At 50.0% G+C, this 27435-nt stretch overlaps 1 protein-coding gene across 6 annotated transcripts in view; it reads left to right on the top strand.

The window, feature by feature from the left end:
* The first annotated feature begins 11414 nt into the window (after positions 1–11414).
* Positions 11415–27435, top strand: part of RASSF4 (Ras association domain family member 4) — a 34174-nt gene continuing 18153 nt past the window's right edge. For 3 of the 6 annotated variants that reach the window (XM_060285846.2, XM_060285847.2, XM_060285848.2), the window contains exon 1: positions 22761–22836. Coding sequence is in view for 3 of the 6 variants with exons in the window: in XM_030844075.2 (XP_030699935.1) it covers positions 20681–20742; positions 22761–22836 (138 nt within the window). In the remaining 3 variants the exon portion in view is untranslated. Of the gene's footprint in view, positions 11530–20645; positions 20743–22760; positions 22837–27435 lie in introns of those variants that run through there. The other 3 variants (XM_030844075.2, XM_060285849.1, XM_030844076.2) reach the window with 2 other exon arrangements.

Raw genomic sequence — 27435 nt, forward strand, 5'->3', positions numbered from 1 at the left:
GCCCAGCTGGGCACATTAACAGGGAGTGCGTGCCCAGACTTCAGAACAGGTCCAAGGAAAATCCAATATTGAGTCTAAAGATAGGCTGTGTGGTTTTTGTTGTTGTTGTTTTTTAACAGCATGATCATCCGGGAAATTTGTACAACCTCTTAAGACAGAGATCTGGGGCAGCTGGGAGCATTAGAACTGCGGGAGTGCACTGACGTATACTGGGGCAGGTGCAAGAGACCATCCAATGAAATGTTTACCACCTAATGGATATTGAAAGCCTTTGTGAGTCTCAAATCAAATTCCTCTTTGAAGGGAAGATGACGAGTAAATAGGCAATGCCGGTGATGATTCATTTGCCCCTAAACAGCTGCTTCTGTCTGAGGCTGCACGCGGTACACAGTGGGGATGAGGGGGCCTGAAGCCCACTATCGCTTCAGTATCCAGTTTCCAGGAAACTCGGTGAGATGTTTGCAGCTCCTAATCGCAGGTTCCTCTTTCCAAAGTGGAACACATCTCTTTTCGATCAGCAGCACCATTATAAACTTAGAGAAAATGGTTGCTAGGGACAAGAGTCCATTTAACTCAACAAATATTCATTAAACTCTTCCTGGGGGGCCAGGCACTATGCAAGGTGCTGGGCTAAAGGGGTGAGTCGAGCTTACTGTCTGACCCCATAGATGGAAGTGTGGCCGACTTAAGGCAGATATAAGCGTTACAATGAAATTGCAGCCAATGTGCCACGAGACATGAATTCAGAGGGAGACCTAGGAAAGTAGATTTGTGTTGAGCTTCAGAAGAAGGACTAGAATATTACCAGGTATGTAATTGTCTATCCTGGGACAAGGGGAGCATGGCAAAGTCCATCAGAATCTGAAGCCAGCCGATATGTTCTCCATACATAACAAAGAAGATTTTTGTGCAGTACAGAAAGCGTAAGGCAGAGAACACTATCAACAACAAAGACAATAACAACGGACAGAAGCGACGTGAGTGTGTGGGGGGCATTCAGTGCTTTGCAGGTGCATTCTCCTCTAATCCTCACAGTCTATGAAGCAGGGTCTTTTACAATTACATGTCGCAAATGGGAAATCATAGCATGGAGAATTTAGTAACTTGCACACTGGCTCACAGCTAAAAAGCCATAGAGCCAGTATTCATTCCAGACTCCAGCGCCGAAATTCTTTATTTTTTAATTTTTTTTTCATTTTTATTTTTGGCTGTGTTGGGTCTTCATTGCTTTGTGTGGGCTTTCTCTACTTGCGGTGAGCAGGAGGTACTCTTCGATGCAGTGTGCGGGCTTCTCATTGCGGTGGCTTCTCTTGTTGAGGAGCACGGGCTCTAGGCGCGTGGGCTTCAGTAGTTGCAGCACGTGGGCTCAGTAGTTGTGGCTCATGGGCTCTAGAGCGCAGGCTCAATAGTTGTGACGCACGGGCTTAGCTGCTCCGTGGCATGTGGGATCTTCCCGGACCAGGGCTCGAACCCGTGTCCCCTGCATTGGCAAGTGGATTCTTAATCACTGCGCCACCAGGGAAGTCCCCGGAAATGAAATTCTTAATGCCATCAGGAGAACAAAGTCTTAGATTGGCCACAGACCTCATCAACCCATAGCCTTGACCACGCCCCTTCCCCTGGGCCTCTCTCCCTTGTGTTTTGAAAGAGAAGGGTGCTGACCAAATGACCCTAAGGTGCTTGACATCTAAGTCACCTGAGATTGACTTTTCTCAGGGGTGGATGGAGAGGAGGAAAGGAACAGGGAGGGAGAAAGAAAGTTTAGGGAGCTAGCTTAGGTGGGACGAGGCAGAAAACCAGCTCCGCACTGAGGCTGTGACTGTGTTTACCCCATTTTTCACCCTGTGTCTGCATGCCCAGGAGCAGTTTCTATTCTGAGCATTAAACTCTCCCAACCTCAACACAGAGAGAGCCTGAGCAGTGCTTGACTCCTGCCCCCGGCACGGTCAGTGCCATGCGGCTCACCCTGCCAGAGGCCTGGCGCCTTTGGGGTTTTCCCTGGTGGCTGATGGGCCTGAGCCAAGCCTGGGAGCTGCGCCAGGTCCCGCCACGCGGCCCGCCTCCACGCCCAGGACAAAACTCCCAGCCTCAGCAGGGTCTCCCCCGCCATGCAGGTGAGAAGTGGCGAAGCAAACATCTCTGACACTTAGGGAGACAGCATCAACACCCAGGCTACCCTCTGGTTTCCCTCCAGAGGCCCGGGGCTCCTGCGGCTTCTGCTTGCTGTGCTCCAGTCCCTGGGGCTTATAAAAAAAGGTCAGCAGAGAGAGACCAGCCGGCACAACCTCCCAAAGTCCCCTTGCTCCCCTGAGCCCAGAGCCCCCTGGCTAACGCCCCCCAGCAGCCGGTGGGAGGTCTTTCTGGCCTCAGGACCTCACGGCCGCTCTTCATTTCTCCATGGACCTTTTCAGTTCCCATTTCTCTGGCTTGGGCAGCCCCCTGTGCTCACAGCCAGGCCACTTTTCTCTAGCCAGGGTCCTCTGCCAGTTACTCAGAGCATCCACCCCACTTCCTTGGTGCTCAACAGAGGCCAGTACTCTCCTGACCTTCTCTCCGTCTGTTGTCCTCCCCCTCCCCCTTCAGACCTGGCTCACTCATCACAAGACAGTGACTTTGCTCCCTGGAATGGGCTGGCCTTGTCTTCGGGGGCTTTGCAGTCAGGGCAGGCATTGCCGGACTTCTTGCCAGGGGCACCGTTGATCCCTTGCTTGCTGGTAGAGCCTGGATTTTCACAGCTGATCTATCTTCCTCCCTTCGACCAGCCATGTGCTTCACCCTGTCAGTCACAAGGGTCCATCCTCTGCAGCGCACCCCTACCCCACTGCCGGACAGTAAGAAGTGAGAGGGGGGTGGCCCAGTACCTTCTGGAAAAGGTTTCCTTGCTATTAAAATGACCCAGACTGGATGAAACCCTTCCTCTCCTTCAGGTGAATATGGTCATGACTGCTGAGAAATACAGGAACCATGTGCAAATATGAGGGGGAACTTAACCACTATGCTGAGGATGAGTGCAGAGACGGGAAGAACTTGGGTCCTTGAAAATGTCTTTGAGATACTGACTTAGCCAACCATGGAACTACCCATTTTGGGGGCTTTTTACTGTGTGAGATAATAAAATCCCCTTTGTTTGGGTTTTTTATTCCTCACAGATGAAAGCATCCCATGTTAGAGTGTAACTTACCCACACCCTTTGCCAGATTTTGCATAAAGAAAATGTCCTATATCAACCCCAAATCTTTCTTTACCCGTGGACCAAATGAGGCCCTCTGCCTGCTTTGATAGATAAAGTTTTACTGGAACGCAGCCATGCCCTTCTTCTACAGAGTTGTCTGTGGCTGCTTCTGCTTGAGTAGCAGCAAGAGAGACAGCATGGAGTACAAATAAGAAAATATTTACTATCTGGCCAACTCCTAATTTACACTCAGTAGGCCAATAGAGAAGCAAAAGTTCCTCAAAAATTGTCACAGATTGGGCTTCCCTGGTGGCGCAGTGGTTGAGAGTCCGCCTGCCGATGCAGGGGACACAGGTTCGTGCCCCGGTCCGGGAGGATCCCACATGCCGCGGAGCGGCTGGTCCCGTGAGCCACGGCCGTTGAGCCTGCGCGTCTGGAGCCTGTGCTCCGCAACGGGAGAGGCCACAACAGTGAGAGGCCCGCGTACCGCAAAAAAAAAGAAATTGTCACAGATTATATATAGGTACATGAAAACATGAAATCCCCAGGAAAGGAGGCACTGTCACATCCTAAAGTGTCTCAAATGCCAAGCATCAGGCCACAACCTGCCACAGAGTCTGTCCCGAGAAGGACATGAGGGGATACAAGCGGTTGGTCAAACTCACGGGATGTGATGGTTAATTTTCTGCATCCACTTGGCTAAGCCATGGTGCCCAACTGTCTGGTCAAACACAAGCCTAGACGTTGCTGTGAAGGTTTTTTTTTTTTTTACATGGGATTAACATTTAAATCAGGAGACTTTGAGTTAAGCAGATTTCCCTCCATAACGTGGGTGGGTCTCATCCAATCTTAAGGCCTTAAGGGAGCCTTAAGAGCAAAGACTGAGGTTTCCTGAGGAAGAAACAATTCTGCTTCAAGACTGCAACATAGAAACCCTGACTGAGTTTCCAGCCTGCTGGTCTGCAGCTTTCAGACTCAAGCCTGCTACATCAACTCTCACCTGAATCTCCAGCCAGCTGGCCCTTCCAGAAGATTTTGGACCTGTGAGGCCCCACATTCACATGAGCCAATTCCTTTAAATAAATAAATAAATCTCTCATCTCTACCTATCACGATAGGGTATGTAATAAATATAATATAATGTAATATAATATAATAATATAACATAATACATATTTCCTATTGGTCTGATTCTCTTAAGAACCCTATTACACTGGTCATTCTAATTCTGTCCCATCTGTAAGGCTGACATCTTAATTATTACAATGAGAGAGTTTTCAAAGTGAAGAACCAGAAATGATTCCCAATGGACACAAAATTTAAGAATTTTAGTAATTCTATGGCGCCATCCTTTCTTAAACACCCAGGACCTTAGTTTATAGTTACACATTTGGGGAAGGAAACTTGGGAATGGACAGCCTCTGTCACATCAGGGGCTAAACAGAGGTGGCTTTGATGGCAGGTTCAGAGGTAAGGTCAACTCAGCTGAAACATCTTTTTAAACCCAGGGTTTACGGGTCAAGTCTGGCCAGCTTGCCCCTTCCCCACAGGGGATGTTTTACATTCCTCGGGAAGCTGCATGCTTAGAAGAAGAGGTAGAGGAGCCCGCTCTTCCCTCCAGGACACAGTAGCAGCCACATTCTCTAGCTGGTGTGTCTCCCCAAAGTGCCTGAGGAAGATCATTTTGAAATTCACAACCCAGGAGCTGGACAAACGGCCCTTGTTTGTCAAATGCTCTGTGCTCTCTCAAGGTTCCTTTCTTTTCCATCTAGAAGGTCTCCACTTCCTTTGGCTGCTTAATATCCTGGCTTGAGGGAAGGTCTTAACACTTCTTAGTTTTCAGCCTTGAGTATCAGTCAGTATCTTGCTATTCATAGAAATTCTGGCTCCTAAGCAGCAACAGACTCTGTGTGGAGGGAAAGCCTTACTGAAGACATTCTCCTTTGAGAAGCCTTGTCCTGTAAGTCCTCCTGCCCTTGTACTGTTTCATGACCAGCCACGGTGTCCAGTAAATGGTCTTGCTCTTTGCTAAATGAATCAAAATATTAAAAAAAACATAAAGTCATTTTCTACTATTAAAATCATAGTTACAATGAAAATGCAGTTTGCTCAGGAATTTTGCATTGCCAGTTATTTTCATCTTATTTTTAAGACGTTATTAACTCATGGCCATTACAATATCCATTCATAATAATCGACTTTCTAGCAGCATCCTCCAGGGGCATAGCCACATAGAAGGTGGAAGAACATATGAAATGCAGGTGAGTGGGGAGGTGACACAGGTCTGGGGAGGCGCAGGAAGGCAGGGAAAATCCAAACAAGTGGAGAGATGTCCTTTCCCTAGCCTTCTGATTTGTACTGTTGGATGAACCAAAAAAAAGTATGTATGTCCAGTGTCAGGAAGATAGGGAGGAGGGGGTGAAGAGAAAGATCTTTGACTTACCAACAAACCAGACCTGTTTATGTTCTCTGTCTGTAGATGTTCATGCCATCCTTGTTCTCATATATTTTTTTCGAGCAGATCTGGGGCCAATTTACATCCTCTTCTCTGGACCAAGTGGAGAAGGGACTTGAGATAAGCTGTTATTCTTCCTCAGAAGGAAGTTTCAGCAGCAGTCTTTAGCTGTATCACCTTTTAAAGCAAACTCTCTTCCTCCTAGGAAACCCAGTGTCTAAGCACTTATTAGTTCTGCAGAATGGGATACAGAAGGTTTTCCAAAGCATAACTTAAAGAACAAACAATATGGTGTGTGTGTGTGTGTGTGTGTGTGTGTGTGTGTGTGTGTGTGTGCACGCACACAGGCACACATGCATGCCCGTTTAAGGAGAAGGCACTTATATGGCATATATCACTGAAATTTATGTCCATTTGGAGAATAAATTCTCATTCCCAGCCCACCTCTGGCATGGGTTGCAGAATTCCATATATTAACCTGAAGTTATTATATTTATGCTAACAAATGGAGTTAATGAAAACCATTTCACATAGGAAAGAAAGGTAGATGGTATGCAAATAATTTGAGAAATCATCTGAAAACTGATGGCAAATCCTGCTGCATGTTAAGATCATGCAATGGGATGACCTTGCTACTCAAGGATTCCACCAAAACAAATGGTGCAAGAAGCATTCTGTAAGTGGCCTCTTCCTCCTGATGGGTTTAATAAAACAGAGCCCATTAAAGATAAAGAAAAGCTGCTTGGTTTAAATTGGATCTTACAGATCTCAATCAAGTACAATCATCCAATTGTTTTCTAAAGAATATACATTCAGAATCTGCAGACTTTTTGAAAAATTGCTTTAAAAACTCACTTGTTCAGAATCTTATACTGGAGAGAGTAAAGGGGAAAAATCATACAAAGTCTTCCATAAAAGACCTTAGGCAATTAACCAGTAATTTTAATTCAAACTCCCCTTTACTGTTTTAAGGGAATGGCCTTGAAAATAATCTTCATTATTAATATTATTTATGTTAAAATACATAAGCCTGTTTTTCCTTCAAGACACAGAGAAATCTAAATTGCGTCTCAACAACATGTGATTATACCGAGTCATTTTCACGACGTACCTCTCAAAGCACCAGAGGGAAGAAAGCAATTGCTCAGTCTTCTTGGAACGGTGCCCTACTGCCAAGCAGCTTCAGGCGAAAGCTGAGCAGAGCACCCTGCCCCAGGGGCAGCCTTACCTGATGCAAGAAGTCACATGTGTTTGATCAGACCCAGGCTCCTTTCCATTTCCACACGTACAAATCAAATATAAGTTTATTCTCTGTGGCTCTTTCTTAGCTAAAAATGTTGGCTCATGAGCGCCCCCATTTGGCTTTTTATGGATCTTACAAGTCAGTCTGGCCTGTTCACAAAATAATAACTTTTCTAAAGACTTTCTGATGCAGGAATGCTATAAAAATGAGACTGCCCAAGATAACAGGGTAAATGCTCTATTCCCTTAATGGACTCCCAAAGGCCCCCTTTATTGGGGTGATGCCCTGGGGGAAGTAGTCTTGCAGAAAATTCTGTGGCCCCGGCTTCCCTGAGGCCTGATCTTCCCATAGAGGTAGATATTGTTCTACTCTCATTCTCTGGTGGCACAAACATGACCACCAGGGCCACCACGGGGCAAACCCAGATTACATGTCCCCTTGGATGGGGTAATGAGCCTCCCCAAGTCTGTTTTCTTACCTGAATCTTGCAGAAAGGAAAAAAAAAATCAGTCCTACACCAAATGTTGATTAAACACCTTGACATTCCAGGCAGAGTCAATATCTAAGGAAACAGATATAATCTCCTTCCATCAAGGAGCTCATGATAAAAGAAATGAAATACACAGTGTGCCAGAAAATAGTATTCAGGGGCCAGGGATGGGCATTTTAGATAGTGGGCCAGGGAAGACCTCAGAGAAAAGCAATTTGTGTAAAACCTGAAGGAGATGAAGGAGGGAGTCCATGCAGATGTTTGAGGGGAAAGCTTTCCAGGCTGGGGGAATAGCATGTGCAAAGGCCCTGAGGTGGGAGTGGGCCTGATATGTGGGAAGACGAGTGTGGTCAGAACAAAGAGAGGGAGGGGAAGTGGGAGGAGATGAGGTCAGAGAGGCAATAAAAGGGGCAAGATCATCTAGGAAAAGTGAAAGTTAGCAAACTATAGCCCATGTGACACATGTGGCCTATCCTGTTTTGTTAATAGTTTTATTGGAACCTCAGCCATGCCCTTTGATTTGCTTGTTATCTATGGATGCTTTCAAACCACTGACAGCAGAGCTGCAGCACAGAGCACTTAACCCACAAAGCCTAAAATATTTACTATCTGGTCCTTTACAGAAAAGACTTAACCAACCTCTGGCTTAAACCAATAGTGGTTTATTTTTCTCCATGGCAGGAGGTCTAGAGTAGGCAGTGAAGGCGTTATGCAGCAACTCCATGATGTTAAAAAAGACCCAGACTTCTTTTATCTTTGTGCTCCCCTAGCTTTAGTATGTGGACATGTTGTATCATAACCTCAAAATGGCTGCCAATGCTCCAGACATTACACATTTTCCACATTTGAGACAGAAAGGCAGGGAAAGGGGGTATCTATCTGATCCTTCTATCAGGAAAGCAAAAGTTGTCTTCACTCTCCCACAGCACACTTTTCCCTATCTCTTGGCCCAGAATTGGGTCATGTGACCACTTATAGCTTCAAAGGAAGCTGAGAAAGCCATGAAAAAGATTGTCAAGACTGACTTAGACACTAGCTTTCAACCTCTTTTGACTGTGGCCCACAGTGAGAAACACATTTTATATCGCAGCCTAATACACATAAATGAAACATAGTGCAAACAAAAGTTTCACAAGACACAACTTACATTTACTATGTGTGCTATACACTGATATTTTCTATTTTTTTTTAAATACTAGTCAAATCACCTACTAACTTAATTTCATGATACACTGTTGGGTTGTAAGTACAGTATGAAAAATACAAGTTGTTATGATCCTTCACCAGGGAGTGGCACATTGCTGCTCCAAACAAGTTGCTCACCCTTGCTCTCTCCCTCTCTGTCTCTCTCTCTGTCTCCCTCTCAACTTTTTTTTTAAGTATTGTTGATTCACAATGTTGTGTTAGTTTCTGGTATACAGCAAAGTGATTCAGTTACATATATATATATTCTTTTTCATATTCTATTCCATTATGGTTTATCACAGGATATTGAATATAGTTCCCTGTGCTATACAATAGGACCCTGTTGTTTATCCATCCTATATATAATAGTTTACATCTGCTAATCCCAAACTCCCAGTTCATCCCTCCCCTATGCCCCCTTCCCCTTGGTAGCCACAAGTCTGTTCTCTATGTCTGTGAGTCTGTTTCTGTTTCGTAGATAAGTTCATTTGTGTCATATTTTAGATTTCACATGTCAGTGATATCATATGGTATTTGTCTTTCTCTTTCTGACTTACATCACTTAGTATGATAATCTCTAGGTCCATCCATGTAGCTACAAATGGCATTAGTTCATTCTTCTTTAATGGCTGAGTAATACTCCATTGTATATATTTACCACATCTTCTTTATCCATTCATCTGTCAATGGACATTTAGGTTGTTTCCATGTCTTGGCTATTGTAAATAGTGCTGCTATGAACATTGGATTCATGTATCTTTTCGAATTCTAGTTTTCTCCAAATTACTGGATCACGTGGCAACTCTATTTTTAGTTTTTTGAGGAACCTCCATACTGTTCTCCATAGTGGCTGCATCAACTTTCCTTTCTTTTCCTTTCCTTTCCTTCCTTTCTCTCTTTTTTCCAAAGAAGGGAATGGGTACTGGGTTGGCAACTAACCGTATACACAACACCCACCATAAGTGAGCTGCGGGTCAAATACAGTTCCATTGAATACTGAAGGAAAAGGTGATTCTCCTTCTGAAGGTACTTGACGATGGACACTCATGGTCCATGTGAAATGCGGGTAGTAACACCCAACTCCCCAGGAATGTTGAGGGGATTGTGTGGGATCCCTGCTGCAAAGCACCTAGTGGAGTGCCTGACACACAGTGGGCGTGCAGGACACATCAGGTTGCTTCCTCAAAGCCAATCGTCACTCCAGGCTAGTCCTGGCCCTGATGAGAACATCAGCTTCACCCACACTCTCGGGTGCTGGAGGGCGCCAGGGAAATTGTATCCTACCTGGGTGCTATGTCTACTTATCCTACTGGGCATGAATGAATGCTCAGAGGTTGAGGGCTATGTTGAATTTTACTTACTGTTAAAAAAAAAACAAACAACTTTGTGAAGCACCCAATTTTTGTCCTCAGCTTTGCGGATCAGACCTTTGGGCTATGCAGGAGTGGAAGTCCCCAGCCACTGGGATGCCCTGAGCTGGCAGAGGTTGGGCCACTCTTCACGAATTCATGTCAAGGCAGAGCTGAAAGATCCCTACCTGGCCTGGTCATCTTTAGCTCCTTCATTTTTACAGGTAGGGAAACTGAGGCCAGAGCGATTGCAACATGGCAAGGTCATGCAGGAAGTAGATGGTAGAGACCAATCTCTTTACCCCAAATCCAGCAACCCTAACAACAACGATTAGCCCAGCCTCTCTCAAGTGGGGTCCAGGGGCTCAAAGACTCAAATCCCAGGCTGATTTTTGCCTATGTGGGCACCTGCCTTTTTCTAAAAGGTCCATATCTGATTCTAAAATGGCCATGTGACTGTAAAAAGATTAGGAACCACAGACTGAACGAAAGTAAAATGATTCACGTTGGGGGAGGGAAGGGGAAGTCCCGAGGTCAGTACTGGGATAGTGATACAAAACAGAAATTGCAATTGTTTCCATCAGCCCCTTCCCCTTCCCTGTCACCCCACACCCCAGAATCACTGAACTGCTCTGAGTTCCCCAAAAGGCCTGTGCCCTTCTGTCCCCTCTGCCTCTGCACAGGCAAATCCTCCTCCAGCAGGCAGTAACCGGAAGAGAAGCTTATCTCCTCTTAATCATCAGAGGATCTGATTTCTTTTTTTTTTTTACAAATGAGATTTTATTTTATTATTTATTTATTATTTGTTTGTTCGTTTGTTTGTTTATGACTGCATTGGGTCTTCCTTGCTGTGCGGGGCCTTTCTCTAGTTGCGGCGAGCAGGGGCTACTCTTCTTTGTGGCACGCGGGCGTCTCATTGCAGTGGCTTCTCTTGTTGCCACGCACGGGTTCTAGGGTTCATGGATTGTGGCACACGGGCTCAGTAGCTGCTCCGCCGCATGTGGGATCTTCCCCGACCAGGGATTGGACCCGTGTCCCCCGCATTGGCAGGCAGATTCTTAACCACTGCGCCATCAGGCAAGTCCAGGGTCTGGCTTCTTAAATGGAGTGGAGCTCTGAGAGGCCACAGCAAGCAAACAGCCGGACTGCACACAGGTGGCCCTTGAGCAAAAACTAACATCGCTCAGGTTCTACTGATAACCTCCTCTTTCATGACAGGCACACTAGTAATTGCGGGGCCCGCACTGCGACCTTTGTTGGAAACCCAAGGTTGTCCTTTCCCCCAAGTTCCCTGTCCTTGGTTTGCATACCGGACCCTCCCGACCGAGTCGGGGCTGCTTCCTCCGCGAGTCTCCAGGCGCCCTCTGTGTAGCCCGGGGACACCCCGCAAAGCAGACGCCCCAAACCTTCCCCGAGGCCTCTCAGACACCGCCTGGAGCGGACCCTCCCGGCGGTGCCTGGGGCGGGGCTGGCCGCGCAAGGTGACGTGACGCCATTGGCCGGCCCGGGGCGAGGGGCGGGGAGGGGCGGGCCTGACGCTCCAAGCCCCGGAGCAGTAGGCGCTGCGGATGCGTCTCCGGTGACTGCGAGGGCAAGGCACCAGCAGCGGCTTCTGGACAGCGCGATGAGTGGACGGTGAGTGATGCACGGGCGAGAGAGTTCGGGGCGTCCACGGAGCTCCGACCTCCGCCCACCGCCCGAGCCCAGGACCTTCCCAACCAGGGGCTCCGGAGTCTGGGCACTGGTGCCCTTGGCTGCCGCGTGCGAAGTCCCCTCCCTCTGCCAGCCTGGCGTATTGCGAACCTCGGGCCCAAGGCTGAGAGTGAGCACTGCGCCAGGCACCTCCTCCAAGGAGAGGGCACTTTAGAGGCTAAAACCTGAGCACAGCAGGTGTGTGCGCGGCAGCAGGCTACATCTTTGCCCACCTTGTCTCTCATCTTGGCCAATATCCTAGAAGTGTTGATCTTAGAATTGGGGGGAGAGGCTCGAAGTGCCTCTGGCACAATTCTCAGATTTCATGGATGGAAGACCATGAGCACCAAGATAATAGCAGAAGCAGGGCCTCACAATTGCTATTTATAGAGGATTTGCCTCGTTCCCAGACCTGTGCTAAGAGCTTTAGCACCGTATGCCACCTACTTCTCACAGCCTTGATACTTTCATTATCCCCATTTTCAGATGAGAAAACTGAGGCTTTAAGAGTTATGGAATTGTCCAGTTTTACCCAGATGAGTCAGTGGTGGAGTCAGGATTTTAACCCAGGGCTTGTTATGCCAGGTCTCATTCATTTCACCCACTGACTTCAGAGCTCACCCTACCAGCCACTCTGCTCGCCCCCGTGCTCCTGACTGTGTCCTGCACTTCCCACTCCAGACAGATGCCTTTGTTTTTATTCATCTGGCCTGGGGGAGTGAGGGCCTTCTCTCACACCAGGATCAGTGCCAGGCCAGTGCCAGTGTTTTCTTGAAACACTGAAAAGAGAGCTGTGAGTAATCCCACTTCACAGAGGAATTAAATAGGGTCACAACAGGTGAGGGCTGGGATTCTGGAATTTTAGCCCAAGCAGGTTGGACTCCAAAGCCATGGACTTGCACTTGCAGGAAGGATCCTCACTGGCTTCTATCTAGTTTAACTGCTCACGGCACAATCAAGATTTGTTGCCAGAAGCCATGAGTAAATATTAACTACAGCTAAAATGCCAATCTGCCTGCCCCCCCACCCCCGCTCCCCTGAGTAATTCCTGAGCTGCTGCCAACAGGGTGGGAGGTGCTGGGTGGGGGGCAGGGGGTATACTGGGGAGGGAGAGGAGAGGAAGGGGAAGGGAGAGAAGAGAAGATGAATTCCTTAAACCTAGGTCACAAAATTGCTGGCTAAGAAGTTGTAATGGGGTGTGTTTCAACACTGTCGGTACGTTTTCATTAGTTTTTGTCATTATTCCCTCTGTGTGTAGTGCCTGTGGTTTGAGACTTTACAGGGAAAGTGAGATTGAGGCCACGGATTAAAGTGTCAGTGTGAAAGCCGGGAGGTGGGACCATATTTCCACCATGAGACTCCAGCAAGTGGCCTGGAGGTTGAGAATAGAGTGAAGTCCAGGGTCCCCCCGGGTGAGGGTCAGCTGGACAATGACCCATGACAACAGAACATGAACAGAACTCAGGCGTGTGTTATAGCTCAGGTCCTGTAAATGCAAAGGCTCAAAGGGGAGACTCTGATTACCAGAAAGCACTCTGGACTTGATCTTGGTTTTGAGAGTGAACTCAGCCAGATGTTGTGGCTCACAGATGCTCCTGCTGAGGACTGTCATCCTATCTGAGTCCCAGGTTCCCATCTCCAGAGCCTCACTGTCTCTCTGGAGACCCTGACTCCCACTATGACCTCTACTGGGAACTTCTGTTTATCATGGGTGAACCCCATATGAGGCCCATCTTACCTGTTTCCTCATTCACCTTCACAGCAGTTAGCGATTCAGCTCATGAGGAACCTGAGGTTCAGAGAGGGAAAAGGGACTTGCCTAAGGTCACACAGCTAAAGAATCCCAGAGCAGAGCTTTAAACCCAGATCCTTGCAAAGGCTGGTGGTTATTCTCTCACAGAGTGCACTGAAGAAAATATTTTCAAGTTGTTCTAAAGTAAATCAAAATCAACTAGGAAGTGGCTGCACTTCCCGAAGCTTCTGCAGTTTTGTCACTCTTGTTAAAGGGGAACTTGCAGTTTGCTCAGTCTCCTTTTCTGGCTGTCTGACCTCCTTCCCCAGGATGCACTGCTTAGAGAGATTTGGAACCCCCTTCCCTTGCCTTGCCTGACCTTGGGGGGTGGAGTCGAGGGTGTCATACAGCCCCATAGCCAAAGAGCTAGGAAGAGACCTAAAGACACTCTGGTCCAGCTGCCAGTGCAATCCTGGCTAAACTGAGGCCCGAGAGATGTCACAACACATTGAAGTCATGTGCCAAGCTGATACCCCAGCGAAGCTCATACCCAGACTTCTCTCTAGTATGCCCCTTTGCCTCCTCTCCCTTGCTGTGGCACATTTCAATAGAAGTTCTTAACCTGGGACCTGCAGGTCCGGGAGCACATGAGCAGGGGCTTACTGATCCTTCTGCAATGGTGTGCAAATTCAGTGTGTGTGTGTGTGTGCACACACGGGCATGTTTCTGGAGACAGTGTGTTAAGCTTTCAGGAGACTCCAGAGGGCTCCATGACCCAGAATATTCTGAGCCGAACCGTGTCTCACAGGAAACCACCTCCAGCAGCTGCATGCAGCACACAGGTCTGGTGCAGTGGGTAGCGCTGGCTGGGGGGATGAGAGGATGTGGGGGACGAAGAGGGGCAGCGATTTTGTGCACCCAGTGCAGCCCTGCAGCAGCTGGCACTGGGCACTCGGAGGGCCGGCACCTCTGGCTCCGGGCCATTGGGATATTAACCAGTGGTCATTCTGAGTACCTGTTTGGCCCAAAAAGCATAGCTGAGAGGATTCCTTTTTTCCTAGATCTCTTCTTCCATAGGCAAGAGCTAAGCTCAGTCTGGGGAGGGAGAATCCCGTGGGGCCAGGGAATATGTATGTAAGGGGAAGCAGTAGGATGGGAAATGCTTTCTTGCCCCAGGGTGCCAGGCCTTGAAAACGAGGGCAGAAGCCAGAGACCTGGCTGCAGGGGTCTGGTTGCAGCACCGCCTCTAGGTGGCGACTGTCAGAAAGCTGTGAGGAGGGCCAACCTGCCTGGATGCAGAGGCCCGGGCCCTTCAGAGGAAGAGCAACGGTGTCAGGGCGCCTGGTGCTGGGATAGCCTCAGGGAGAGTGTTGGTGGAAGCCCAGGACCTCGAGGGTGGGAACGATACAGTAAAGGTGAGCTGGGGTCAGGGGGTAGACCAAGGGGAAGGCGGCGAGTGGAGGTAATGGGTGGCTCTGCAGCTGCCGTTCCTGCTCTCCCTCGACTCCAGCTGGACTGTGCACAACGTCCCCCTGGGCTTCCAGCCACCAGGGCTGGGGCAGGGAGGGTGTGGCCAAGCCCAGGGAGTGAAGGTAGAGGAGTGAGGAAGGGCAAGGACAGCACTGTGGAAGGGAATGGAAGCTGCAGCTGCTGTGTCCCTGCCCGCCATCCGCATCCCAACAGCTGGCTTTCTCGGCAAAAATACATTGCCAAGGGGTGGCCTGTGTCTGGCCAGACCCCCTCTCAGAGGCAGCTGGTACCAGCAGGCACTACAGCTTCTTCCCTGGCCAACCTCCTGCCATTTGCCGGTTAACAGGTGCTAGCTAGGGAGGGCCCACTTAAAGGTTCATTGTTTTCTGCGCCACCTTCCTGCTGGCCCTGGCTGGCATTTGAAAGGTGCAGCCATGGACTGCAGAGCAGGAGACCCAGCCTTCACAGGAATGCATGGCAGTGTCACCAGCAACTGCCCTTTCCCTAGGAACCTCCTACTTCCTTCTGGTCTGAGCAGCCTGGGCTGAGAGGCTCCTAGCCGTGCCCCCACGTGCTCCATCCTCTTTCTTGGACTCGCCATGTCACGGTCTTTACATACTTGATTTTAATCCTGCCTAAAGAAGAACTTCAGAGTCATAATTTTATAAGGTGTTAGCACAGAGGTTACCAAGCACTCAGATTTCACAGACATCCTCAGAACGTTTTAATTTGGATGCCGATACATTTTCCACTTTGCCGAGTTAGAACAACAACAACCATCTATCATTGCCACTCTTTTATGAAAGAGAGGGCATCGTAGGACTAATAAGTAGGCAGCACGTCGTCTTGAAATAAAAGGCTTTTGAACGCAGTGGATGCAGCTTCATGAAAATGCCATCGCGTTAGCTTTCTTTTTCTCCTTCTGCCGTTCGCCGGTAGGAAGTGGGCTGTAGTGATGGCCTGAGGAGCCCCAGAGCTGCCTTCTCCCATAATAAGCAGCTCCGTGACCCCAGAAGAGGAAAGATGGGCCGCAGCTTTAAAGGCTTCATTGTCCTTTGTCCCAGACCAAAGGACAGGGACAAAGCGAGGGCAGGCAGCGGGCCCACTGTCCTCAGCAGCCCCTCCTCACGGCTGGCAGAGCAGCTGCTGAAGTGGAAAGCGAAAACAATCCACTGCCTGTTCACTGGGACAGGTAACCAGGGCTGGCTTGCTGCCCTGGGGCCCCTCCTCCGGGGGACAGGGAGCCCTGGCGCAGCCTGAGTCCTGGGGTTGGGGACAGAGCCTCCTCCAGCCAGGGAAGCAAGTGTGGAGGCCTGAGCTCTGTGCCCTGGGGCCTGGGGGAGGGGAGCAGGCTGGGACAAGGAAGGCTGGACTCCCGAGAGCCACAGGGCTTGGCCTGCGCAGCTGCACCTGTCACTCTGTGCTTTGCAGCCTGCGCCTGGGTGGTGGGCCAGCCCGTCCTCTCCCCGACTCCTGCTTCAACCAAAGCAGCCCCGCTTTAATCCGTTTGTGTGTTAAGCTTCTCCTAGGGCTTTATTTAAAGCTAAGATTGTCCTTTTTTAAAAGGTAGAAAAACGCTCCACTGGAGATTCATTTAAGTCCTGCCCAACGCATGAGGACAGTGAGTGTTTAACGGGCGGTTTCAGGAACACGTTCCAAATGGAGAGAAATCTCAGCTGCCTTTCTTCCCGGGGTCTGTGTGCCCGCTGTCCCTCAAAGCTCTCTCATTCAGGTTACCCCCAGGATGCCTCTCAGGTACACATGCAGCTCACTTGAGAACCAGACAAGACACTGGGAGTATCAAAATCAATGAAAACCTCCTCTACCTCCAGTCGGGTAAAGGAGGCACAAATGCAGTGCTGGCATTGGGAGAGGAATTCTGAGAGTGACCCCAGAGCTCAGGTCTGGAACACAAGGAGATGGAGGTGTTGCCGAGTTGGGGTGGGGGGATGGGACATGTGAGAACCAGAGACCATGAGACTGGCTTCGGGCCGCGCACATGATGGATGTCAGAGGACACAGCAGTATGTGGTTCTCTCAAAGAAGAGATTGTTTTTCTATAGAGCAAAGTTCTCCCCCCCCATAAGGCTCAGACCCCGCCCGGCAATTTGAAAGAACCCTCAGTTCGTTGCCTCCCCCCAGCCTTGTTCACTTATCTCCTTCCCTCACCTGGGATGGTGTACCCCATTCTCTGTCCCTGCCACATAAGCTGTTTACCCTACGAGCCACCTTCTCCTTTCACTTTGCTCTCTGCAATCCAGGACGCTTCTGCACTTTCCTCCTGATTCCCTCTGAGCTATTGCCCCGAGCTGATATCACCCAACTCCAGCTGGAGACACTCGGCTCCTTGGTTGTGTCCTTTAAATAAGCAGGCTCTTGAGGGCAAAGCCTTCCAGAAGGCCGTTGCAGGGAGCCTCTCCTGTGTTACTCAGCACAGTATTATCAAAAGCCCTAGGCAAAGCCGCGGATGGGGCTCCCCGCCACGCACCTCACCTTCAACCAGAGCAGCCCCTTTAATCTGATTTGCATAACTGTTACATTTGAACAAAGAGTTCTACAGTTGAGAAAATTTCTAACTCATTGGAGATCGATATTCTCATTGTACAGATGGGAAAATCAAGGCCCAGAGAGGAAAAAGCATGCAACTGAAGCTACACGGGTCTTTCGCAGCTCCCAGCCCAAAGCACTTTAAGAAGCATCTTCTATTAATAACTAATCACTGCTTGATATAGAGAATTCCACTTGTAAGTGTCCCTACTAAATAGAGCAAAATGGGCATATTCCCCACATGCTTTGGGAGAAATACAGTGTCCATAAATGGAGTCATGTCATGCATCAGCAGTTATACACACACATACATACACACACACACACATAGACACATATACATACATATATATTCATTTTAACTTTATTCTTTACCGAATCAGTCAGGATAGCCTAGGTTATGCTGCAGTAACAAATCCCTGAAACACAGCAGAGGTTTATTTCTCTTTCCCTGTCCATATTCGTTGCGGATTGGCAGAGGCATCCGCAGAAGCACTCTGGGACCCAGGCTGACCATCAGGAAGCTGTACTTACTGGGACATGTGGCTTTCTGGGTCACCACGACAGGGAACAGGAGAGCCACAGGCTCATGCATTGGCTCAGATGCAGTGGCCTGGGAGTGACAACAACACTTCTGTTTGCAGAGCTCGTCACATGGCCCCATAGCTGCAGGGGGCTGGGGAATGGGAGCTATCATGTGATCATTCCAGGGGCAGTAATTGTCTCTACCACAGTCACCCAACTTTAAACAGTAAAATGTAGCCCATAAAAATCCAGATGTCTGGCTTCTCGTGAAACACCAGAAGATCTGCCCCTCTGGAAGAGGAATGTGTCCCCAAGTGCCCTGACCAGTGTCCCACAGCTGAGTCACTTCCCCAGCCCCTGGAGACTTTTGCATGATTTATTCCAGCTGTGTATGCACAACTCTCGAAAGTTGACTTTGGGGGACCCCATGAGGCTTTCTGTATTCGTCCAATGATTTAACAGCCATTTGTGGACCTCCTGCAGCGTCCCAGGCTTGCACTCCGTGCTGGAAACAAGTGGTGAGGCAGAAAAGCAACATCCCAGCCACACCACCCTCCTCCTCTCCTGGGAGAGTCCAAACAAGAGGCCAGCCCTGCAGGGGAGAGCTGAGAGCAGGAACTAGGCCAGAGAGGAGCTGTTGCTGCTACTGCTGCAGAAGGGGTCTGCTCCGGCACGGGCTGCCTGGCAAGCGACGGTTTAGGGTATAGGACGAGGACGACGCTGGGTTCTGAGCAGAGAATGGCTGTAAAAGCCCAAAGGGGACAAAAAGCATAGAACCCATTAGGGGAACTGTGGAGCTCAGAGCAGGAAGTGGGGGGAGTGGAAGAGAAGCTGGCTACAGAGGAAGGCAAGAGAAAAAACCATCTCTTGTTATTTCTGGGTAAATCCAGCCCTTCCCGTTATGAGCTGGCTTAAAGCAAGACAGTTGTGTCATGGACCCACAGAAACGGTGTTGACGGAGAAACCCAGCCTTGCCCTGGGCTGAAGCCAGCTTCTGCATTGGAAGCATTTGAGGAAGGACCCAGAGAGGGAGCCTGGCAGATCACTTTTTCCACAGGGTATCTGAGGTGCTGAGGAACCGAAACTCTATTTTGAAATAGGCCAAGAAGAAGGCAGCTGGGAGTCCCCAGCTCCAGGCCCCCACGGTGCCAATGCCCTGTGCCCTACAGAGGTAGGGTTGGCTGCTGGCCACAGCCGGGGGCCTGCCCTCTCTGCAGGCCACAGTTTGCCTCCCTGTAGACTCAGGCAGAGGGGAGGAATTTAGGGGATGATTCTGATGTCACTGGGAAGCCCACCTCTCTCAAACCATTCCCCTTCTCTACGCCAGCCGTGTGTCCCCTGCCTCCAGCGTCAAATGCTCATTCAGGGCTGATGTGGCCACAAGAAGGCTGGTACGTCTTCTTTGTGGGTCGATCAAGCCAGCAGGCAAGAGCGTGCTGGGCTAGTCAGAGTCAGCGCCCCTCCGCCGCGACGGGCTCTGCTCTGAGGTCACCGATAACACGGCAGTTGGACCTGACCTTGACCACCTCCCGCCCACCCCCAGTAGCACTGGCACACACACAGGTCAGGAAGACGTGATTGAGCCAGGTTTGTGTGAACAGATGTTGGGGGTTTTTTGTGAAGGAGCCAAGCAAGCTCCATGGTGTGAAAGACACACTGTGTGCCCTGTCCATGCCACCTCCCAGGGTAACTAAACCCCTCAGATTACTAGCAGCAACTTGGGAGAAGCGGGGGTAGAGGCAGGGTCAAGGTTAGAGTATGCATGTGTGTGAAGCTGGGGCTCAGTGCCCGACACATAGTGGGCCTTGATAAGAGAGTGCTCAGCCAGAACAATGCAGAGACGGAGAGAAGAATCTATACGGAGGATGCCAGCAGGGTAGAGAAAGCTCTAGGGGATTTACCCACTGTGAAAGAAACCCAGGAGGGCTTGTGAATGAGAAGAGACAGAGACAGTTTCATGGGTGAGTCCACGAACAATCCTATAGGATAGAGGTTACTCCTTTGTACAGATGAGAAAATGAAGGGTCTGAGGATTTAAGTTACTGTCCGATTTCAGTATAGAGAAGGGGCTAAGAGACCGGCATCTGGAGTCTAGATGCTTGTGTTTGGTGACTTCGCCATTTACTCACTGGGAATCTTGGGCCAAGTACTTAACTTCTGTCCCTGTTTTCTCATCCGTGAAATGGGAATAGGATGGTACTTACCTCATAATGGTGTTGTAAGGAATAAACAAGATAATTCATAGAATATGCTCAACAGTCTCCAGCATGTAGTGAACATGGTACCGATTAGCCCGTCACTAGGAGAGCTGGTCCAGGTGTGTTGACTCCAAAGGCAGTGATGGGGGGACCACCTCAGGCTCCGTGGAAACGGAGGAGAAAGGCCAGGGGTGACTTAGAGGTTTGAGGGAGCAATCAAGGTAGAAAGCATCATTCAGGGTGTCCATCAAGAAAAAAAGCATATAATCTGAAATATTGAGGAGATTGATTGATTCCTGGGGCTCATGAAGAGGTTTTGGGAAGGGGGCTAATAGAGCGGTTCTGACCTTGCCCTGCCAGGGCTGACGCGTGTGGGTGTGGGGTCCCATGAAGTCCTCTAGGTCTGGCCCTGTACCTGGGGGCGGGGGTGGGGTGGGAGTGAGGTAGGGGTTGGGGCGTGGGCACGTGAGAGGGTGGGGAGGTGGGAGGTGAGGCAGAAGCTGCAGCCCCTGCACCAAGGCTCCGGCGCCACCCTGGCCATCACTCCTCCCAGCTTAGGTGTCTGTGGGCCCTCCTTTGTCTACCAGCAGGTAACTTCCGAGTCTGCAGACAACAGCAGAAGATGAAGGAAGATTGTCCACCCAGTTCTCACGTGCCCATCAGCGACAGCAAGTCCATTCTGAAGTAAGCCATTGTGAGCCAAGAGGGGTCTCCATGCCTGCCTTTCCCCCGTGGCCACTCCCCTGCCATGGGCAGCCTGTGGGTGGAGGAATTCTGGGCACTTTTTGTAGATACAGTGATGCGCCTGCCCCAGGGACAGTGATGAGAGCACTTCTTTTTGAAGTGCTTTGGAGATCAAGGATCAAGGCATGAGTCTGACCCCCGCCTCCCTGGGCAGACAAAAGCAGGAAAGCTTGACAGTGCCTGCTGTGAACCTGCAGAGATGGCGTTTAGTTTATATAAAAACTAGAGCAATACTAACATCTTATTGCATTAAACAGTTCAGGGGAAAAAAAAACACCTCAAAACTAGTTTTGAGTTTTTATTAAAAAGGTATATTTTTCTCAGCTTATTTTTATTTATTTTATTTTGTTTATGATGAGACTCCTGGTCTCATAAAAAACTGTTTGGGATACTTTTCCAAGTTCATTGCTGAACTAAAGAAAAGTGTATTTTTTCATTTTATCTTGCTTTTCAAGTCCTGAGTCCAAGTATTTTCTAAATTTGGGTAGCTCCTATCTGCCATTCTGAAGACAAAGCAAGCCTCCTTGAAATGGACTAGCTTTTGCTGAGGACCTGCCCGCTGGGGTCCTCCTACTAAAGACCCTGAGAAAACAGACAGTGCTCCCACACCATCATTTTCCTTATTTAAATCCGATAATAAGAACAATGTAACAATATTAAATATCATTTTGAAAAAAGTCATAGTAACAACCATACATGATTTAGATATGTTATACATGTATGTATCCTAACAATTTTATGTTCAGTGTTTGCACACTTACAAGCACAGTGAACATGCAGTATTGAATCCTGCATTGTTAATGCCATTAAGTTGTAAATGGGTTCCCTTGTCAGTTACCATCACCCCACATCACACAGGGCTGCACAACAGAGCACCAGAGCGTGTTTTTCTCATCCAGGCCCTGGGTTGCTCGAGTGTGGGTGAAAGCATTACCTGAGAGGTTCAAGAGCATCTCTGTCCAGTAGGGGAGCCACCAACTACATGTGGCTGCCGAGCACGGGACCTGTGGCTGGAGAGATGTAGTGAATATAAAAGATGCTCCAGCTAACGAACATTTCTTACAAAATAAAATAATGAGCAGAATCTCATTAATAATTTTTATGTAGATTTCACGTTGACATGATAGTATTTTAGATACACTGGATTCAATAAAATGTTATTAAAACTAATTTCCCCTGTTTTATTTTCCTTGGTAGTATAGCTACTAGAAGATTTAAAATGATGTGTGTAGCTTGCATTGCATGTCTACTGGACTGCACTGCCCTGCAGAGCCCAGCTTGGGTACAGGGAGCTGTCCTCATTTTCTCTCTGCCACACCTCGGCCAAGGCACAAGCTGTGGCTTTCCCTTTATCCTGGGGAGACAGCATTTGGACAGAGTAGCCATCCTCGGGCCTTCAGGATCTTACTCTCAGGGGCTGTCACCTTCATCCCATGATCACACGTCCAGGAAGTCAGGATGGGGAAGAGGCACCCTGGTGGTACCTTCATAGCAGCCACCCCAGACCCTTGTAGGAAGAAATATGGGGAGAAACAGGAAGCCTTTAAAATGCCAATTATCCAAGCCCAAGTGACTTATTCTGAGAAGGTGACTCAGAAGTAAGGTACAGGGAGATTGTCAGGAACTCTTATCTCTAATAGTGAAATTGTGCAAACACCCTAGAAGTACAATAGCGTGGGCCCCTCTGTGAGTTTTGACCTGGACCCCTCTGGGAGTTTTGCTTCCTTTGCAGCCCCACCCCGGGCTTTCCAGGAGCGCTGATCTGCGAAACTCCTTAGAAGACCAAAGGGTGTGTGTCTGATGGCAAAGTCTAGTCTCTCAATGGATTATATGTTGTTGGCAAAATGTGTACATTATGCCCATTTTACAAATGAGGAAACTGAGCCCAGCGAAGCCAGATGCCTTATCCAAGGCCCCACCACATTCCAAGAGCATATGTGTGTCTTTACCTTTTTTAGGTCAGAGCTCTTAAGCCTGCTGAAAACCTACAACTGCTACCATGAGGGCAGAAGCTTTCAGCTGAGACACAGAGAGGTAAGGCCCATTTCTCTTCTTTTTCATAGGGTCACCATTTATCCTGGCTTGCCAAAAATAGTGCTGCTTTATACCTGTTAATCAAGGGTAATTCTAAAGACCATTTCCTTCACTCTGAGTGTCCAGTTTGGATAATAAATTGTAAGGTCACCCATCCCCTGAGTTGGGGACCAGGTTATCTCCTTTGAGATCCCTGCAAGGGGTACTGAGGGTCGGACCATCCCCGTGAGAATGCAGAGCCGATGGAAATCCCCTTGTGGGCCTTCTCCTTCCACCTGGGACTTTTGTCTTCATGAAGGCCGGGACGTTGGAGTCTGAAATCTTTGAGACCACACGGTCCAGTGCTTCCTCTGCTCATCCCAGCATAGATGAGGAACTCAGCACGAGGCCCTGGCTTGCCCAAGTTCACGGGGCAATGCAGGAGTGAAAGCAGCCTCTCTGTGCTTGTCAACCAAGAGGAAAGCCTTGCGATAGAGGAGAGCTCCCCAGAAGATGCTTACAGGGCCAGGAAGGTCTGCACTTGAGAGGCGGGGTGGGCGTGGGGAGTGGAGGACACTGGAGAGCACGGGTCAGATCAAACCCAGGGCAGCTGTGCAGGGATGTGGGCTTGGTACACCCAGACCCTTCCTGATTTTTCAAAGGAAGCTAGGTATCTGGAATTTCATGTGGAATTCCCAAACCTCGAAGCACTGTGTGGCCTAAACAGAACAAGCCAAATACAAGCACGTGGGCACCAGCTGGACTCCAGGGAGTGGCCAGCAGGGCCCAGGCTCGGGGAGCTGCTCACCGGGCAGATCAGCTGAAGGCCTGGTCTTGCCACCCACCATCTAGAACTTCCAAATCTTTCACATGGGAGCCCTGGTCGGGATACTGGGGCATTTGAAAAGCCAAAATGGGGTGTCTTATCGTGATCGTGATTAGGCTTTATTTTGGGAGGTTTCCACGGTTGAGATCGGGTTGACTCTTGGAATTTTCTCTAGCCCATCAGTGTCTGGCAAGGGCCAGTGGCCTCTGAGTTCCCCTTCTGTTGTTGAACATGGGAACGGACAGTTCAAGCCCCGGCAACCCACAGAGACTTCATGCAGGCGGAAGCCACTCTGCTCACTAATCTCGCTTCCATTAGTTCTTCAAACAACCACACATCTCCTTCTGTAATTACTAGAACAGAGGGTGAGCCCCGAGGTGCAGGCAGCTCTGGGCAGCAGGGGGATCGCCAGTCAGTGTCAGGGAGGTGACCTCCATCAGCCAGGCCAGGCCAGGGTCACACAGTTCAGGAGCCTGGACGGGAGGGAGGCTGCTAGCTCCTGGCTCAGGCAGTGCTAGGCTGCCTGTGACAACCTGGAATGACACAGACCTCACACTCTGCCTCCCCTTGACCCACCCACCCTGCGTGGGGCCTTGGGACCAGCCCTGACAACTTGTTCCCCACCCCTCAGAATTTCTGCATGCTTCTGTGTTCGCACTCCTCTGCAGAGCAGCCTCTGACGCCTGTCTCAGCAGCCCGCCCTGGCCCAGCTCCTTACTGCTGCCCGCAGGGCTCTCATCCTAGCATCCTGCTATCTCTGCTTTCGCTGTCTCTTTTCTTACTTGAGTGATAAGCCCCTAGACCTGGGCCAAGTGCCCTACTAGTCCTGCATCCCCTCCGCTAGGCATGGGGTGGTACTTGTGCATAGGTATTAGATAACTAACCAGCAGATGCAGGCCTGGAGCACGTTGGGATGAGTCCTGAGCCCCAGCGTGCTGGGCAGTTTTGATCTGTGCTGCTAAGTGAGGAGTTGGGCCCACTTCAGTTCTTGTGCTGAAGGCATGGGGTGGGGTCTTCTGACTGGACCCCATTCCTCAGCTCTGGGCCATCCAGGGATTGCTCTAAGATCATGATGGTTCTCAACATGTGGTCCCCACACCAGCAGCTTCCGCATCACCGGGGAACTGGTTAGAACTGCAAATTCTTATCACCCTCCTTCCCGCAGGCCTGCTGAATCAGAAACTCTTCACCCTCCCAGCTGTGTTTTGACAAGTCCTCCAGGGGATTCTGATGAAGGCCAAGTCTGAGAACAGCCAGTCTAAGAGCTTGATCTTGGCACTTGGGATTCCCCAAAACAATCCCCTCTGTTGGAACAGCTGAGTGGGAGAGGGACAGGGAAGCCCCAGACCTGTTTGTGTGATGGGACAGTCCACATGGAGGAGTATAGGACCCTGCAGTGGGGAAGAGGCGCTCCTGCTGGCCCCAAAGGCAGGAACTTAACATCCCACAGGCAGGGATTTTCATATTCCTAACCCTAAAGAAGGTGTGAGGGTCTGACCTGATCTCACTGGAGCCGGAAAGTACCTTTCAGGAACCTTCTGCAGCTTTAACAGCCAAGGTGTGCCTGCCTGAGGGAGTGTGTGTCTTTGGGAGGTGACCGCCACCATAGAGACAGGCTCCCGGCTTGGGAGTCGGGAGTTCTAATGCTGAAATGCGTGACTGGGTCCTGGGGGACGACATCTCTGGGTGACTCCCCCACCACCCAGCGTCCGGGGCTCTGCAGTTCCTCAGGTTGCTGACCTGGGACCTTCTGGGCCTCAGAGACTCATAGTTCCTAGAACTTGCTGCCGGGCCACCCGAGACTGGGCTCTCCCGGCACTGCAGACGCTGAGGGCAGGGCAGACCAGAGGAGCTTTGCCTCTGTTGTATTTATTGTAGTACGAGGGCATTGTGAGGGAGGAGTGACCATTTTCCAAACAAAGAAACTGAGACTCTTAGAGTCTCTGGCCCAAGATGACCCTGAAGGAAGTCAGAGGCTCTGGCGTGGCTCCAAGGCCTGAGCAGAGACGTGTATAATACAGCGATACCATCGCCAGCATTAAGCTCAGAGGTCTGTGGAGGTCTTGACTGAGTAGGACTCACCAGGACTCAGGGACTCGGAAAGCGGTTTCTCACCCCTGCCCCCCAAGCTCGATCCCCAAGCTAAGCGTGGGGAGCTCAGCCTCGGGTATGCCCTCCCAGCGCCGCAAGGGGCTCTGCAAGAGACCCTCCCACCCAGCTTGTTGTCTCTGGGCCTGCCCCGGAGCAGCCTCAGCCTGGCTGCTACAGTTTGGGGCACTTTCTTGTCCACTGTCTCATCTGGGGCCCACGGAACTCAGAGAGATGAAATGTGTCACTGGCAGGGGCCACACCCTGGGGCAGGCATTTCCCTGTGAACTTTCCCCCAGCTTCTACAGAACTAGGAACAAAGGATTCCCGCTCAGGAGGCAGGAGCAGTAGCTTCCTTCATTGTAAACCTTGCCTTTGGGATCGTTTTGCTTGTTTTACAATGAAAAGTGTGATCAACTGGGAGCAACTGTGCCTTTTGAAGAGAGCAAAGCATTTTAACCAGGCTGGTTGGTGCCTCTACAGAATAATGGACCACCCCGGAAATGCCAGTGGGCAAATATATCACTGCTGACTGTGTGAGCTGGAGGCAGTAGGGCCCTGGTGTCCTGGTGTGTGGTGTGTGGCCGCTGCCAAAGCCAGCCTCCCACCCCGCCCCGCGCTCAGCTCTGAGTAGGCTCAAAGCTCCCCCTGGTGGTGTGAGCGCACACTACACCCAGTGTAGGACCTCAGCCCCTGGCCCCCTGCACAAGTGCAAGAAAGGGAAGGACCTTCCCTCCACCAGGGGTCCCCTTTCCCCTTATAATGATCCCTCTTCTTCTAAGGCCTGAAGGCAGGAATGACAGGGTTGACAGACAGACCACCGGTTCCTGGTGAGTGCTAGGCCCGTGGATGTATTCCCTGGGGGTTCCTGAGTGCTTTCCAGTCTGTCTCTCCAGGCGGGAGGGGCATTTGTGTCCCTTCCCTGTCTCAGTGGTGGGTGGGAGGAGAATGAGACTGCTCCATAGGGCCCCACCACGAGGACTTTCTGTTCGGCTGTTCTGTCCTCAGGAGCTTGGGACACTGCCAGAAGCCCCTTCCCCCAGCCCTTTATTCATCTTTTTTTTTTTTTTTTGGCACCTTCTGAAGGTGCCGTTAGCTTCTTTTACATCAGGGGTATTAGCAGAGGAGCCCAGAGCCCAGGAATCTCCTTGGCCCTATCTGATCTCCCCAAATGCAGCAGTGTGATTTCTGAGCTTGGGGGGATTAGCCAGCGTCATCCTAGTTTCACATCGCTTTGCTATGAGGCTGGCGCAGTAAGCCTGACCCGTCCAGTCATCAGCCAGGCACCCGCTCAGCAGGTCAGCCCTCCTCACCACCTCCTTAGGACGTTCTGGACAAAGCCTGCCCCACACATATTTGCTGGAGAAAGTCAGGGACCCAGAGGTTTGAGTCAACCAGAGACACAGCGGTTGTGACAGTTGGAAAATTTGTATACAGTGCTTATAACTCCATCTCCAAGTTCATTTGTACCATTTCCCCAACCACTGTAGGGTATGAAGGACAGGCGTTGCTGTCCCCATTTTATAGATCAGGAAACTAAGTAAACTACTTGTCTGAAACTTTTTCTTTTAAATTCACGGTTTACATTTTGCCTCCCCACAAAACACATAAAAGAGGTCAGGGCTTCCCTGGTGGCGCAGTGGTTGAGAGTCCGCCTGCCGATGCAGGGGACACGGGTTTGTGCCCCAGTCCGGGAAGATCTCACA

Source organism: Globicephala melas, chromosome 16 (assembly GCF_963455315.2).
Source record: "Globicephala melas chromosome 16, mGloMel1.2, whole genome shotgun sequence".
NCBI classification, from domain to species: domain Eukaryota; kingdom Metazoa; phylum Chordata; class Mammalia; order Artiodactyla; family Delphinidae; genus Globicephala; species Globicephala melas.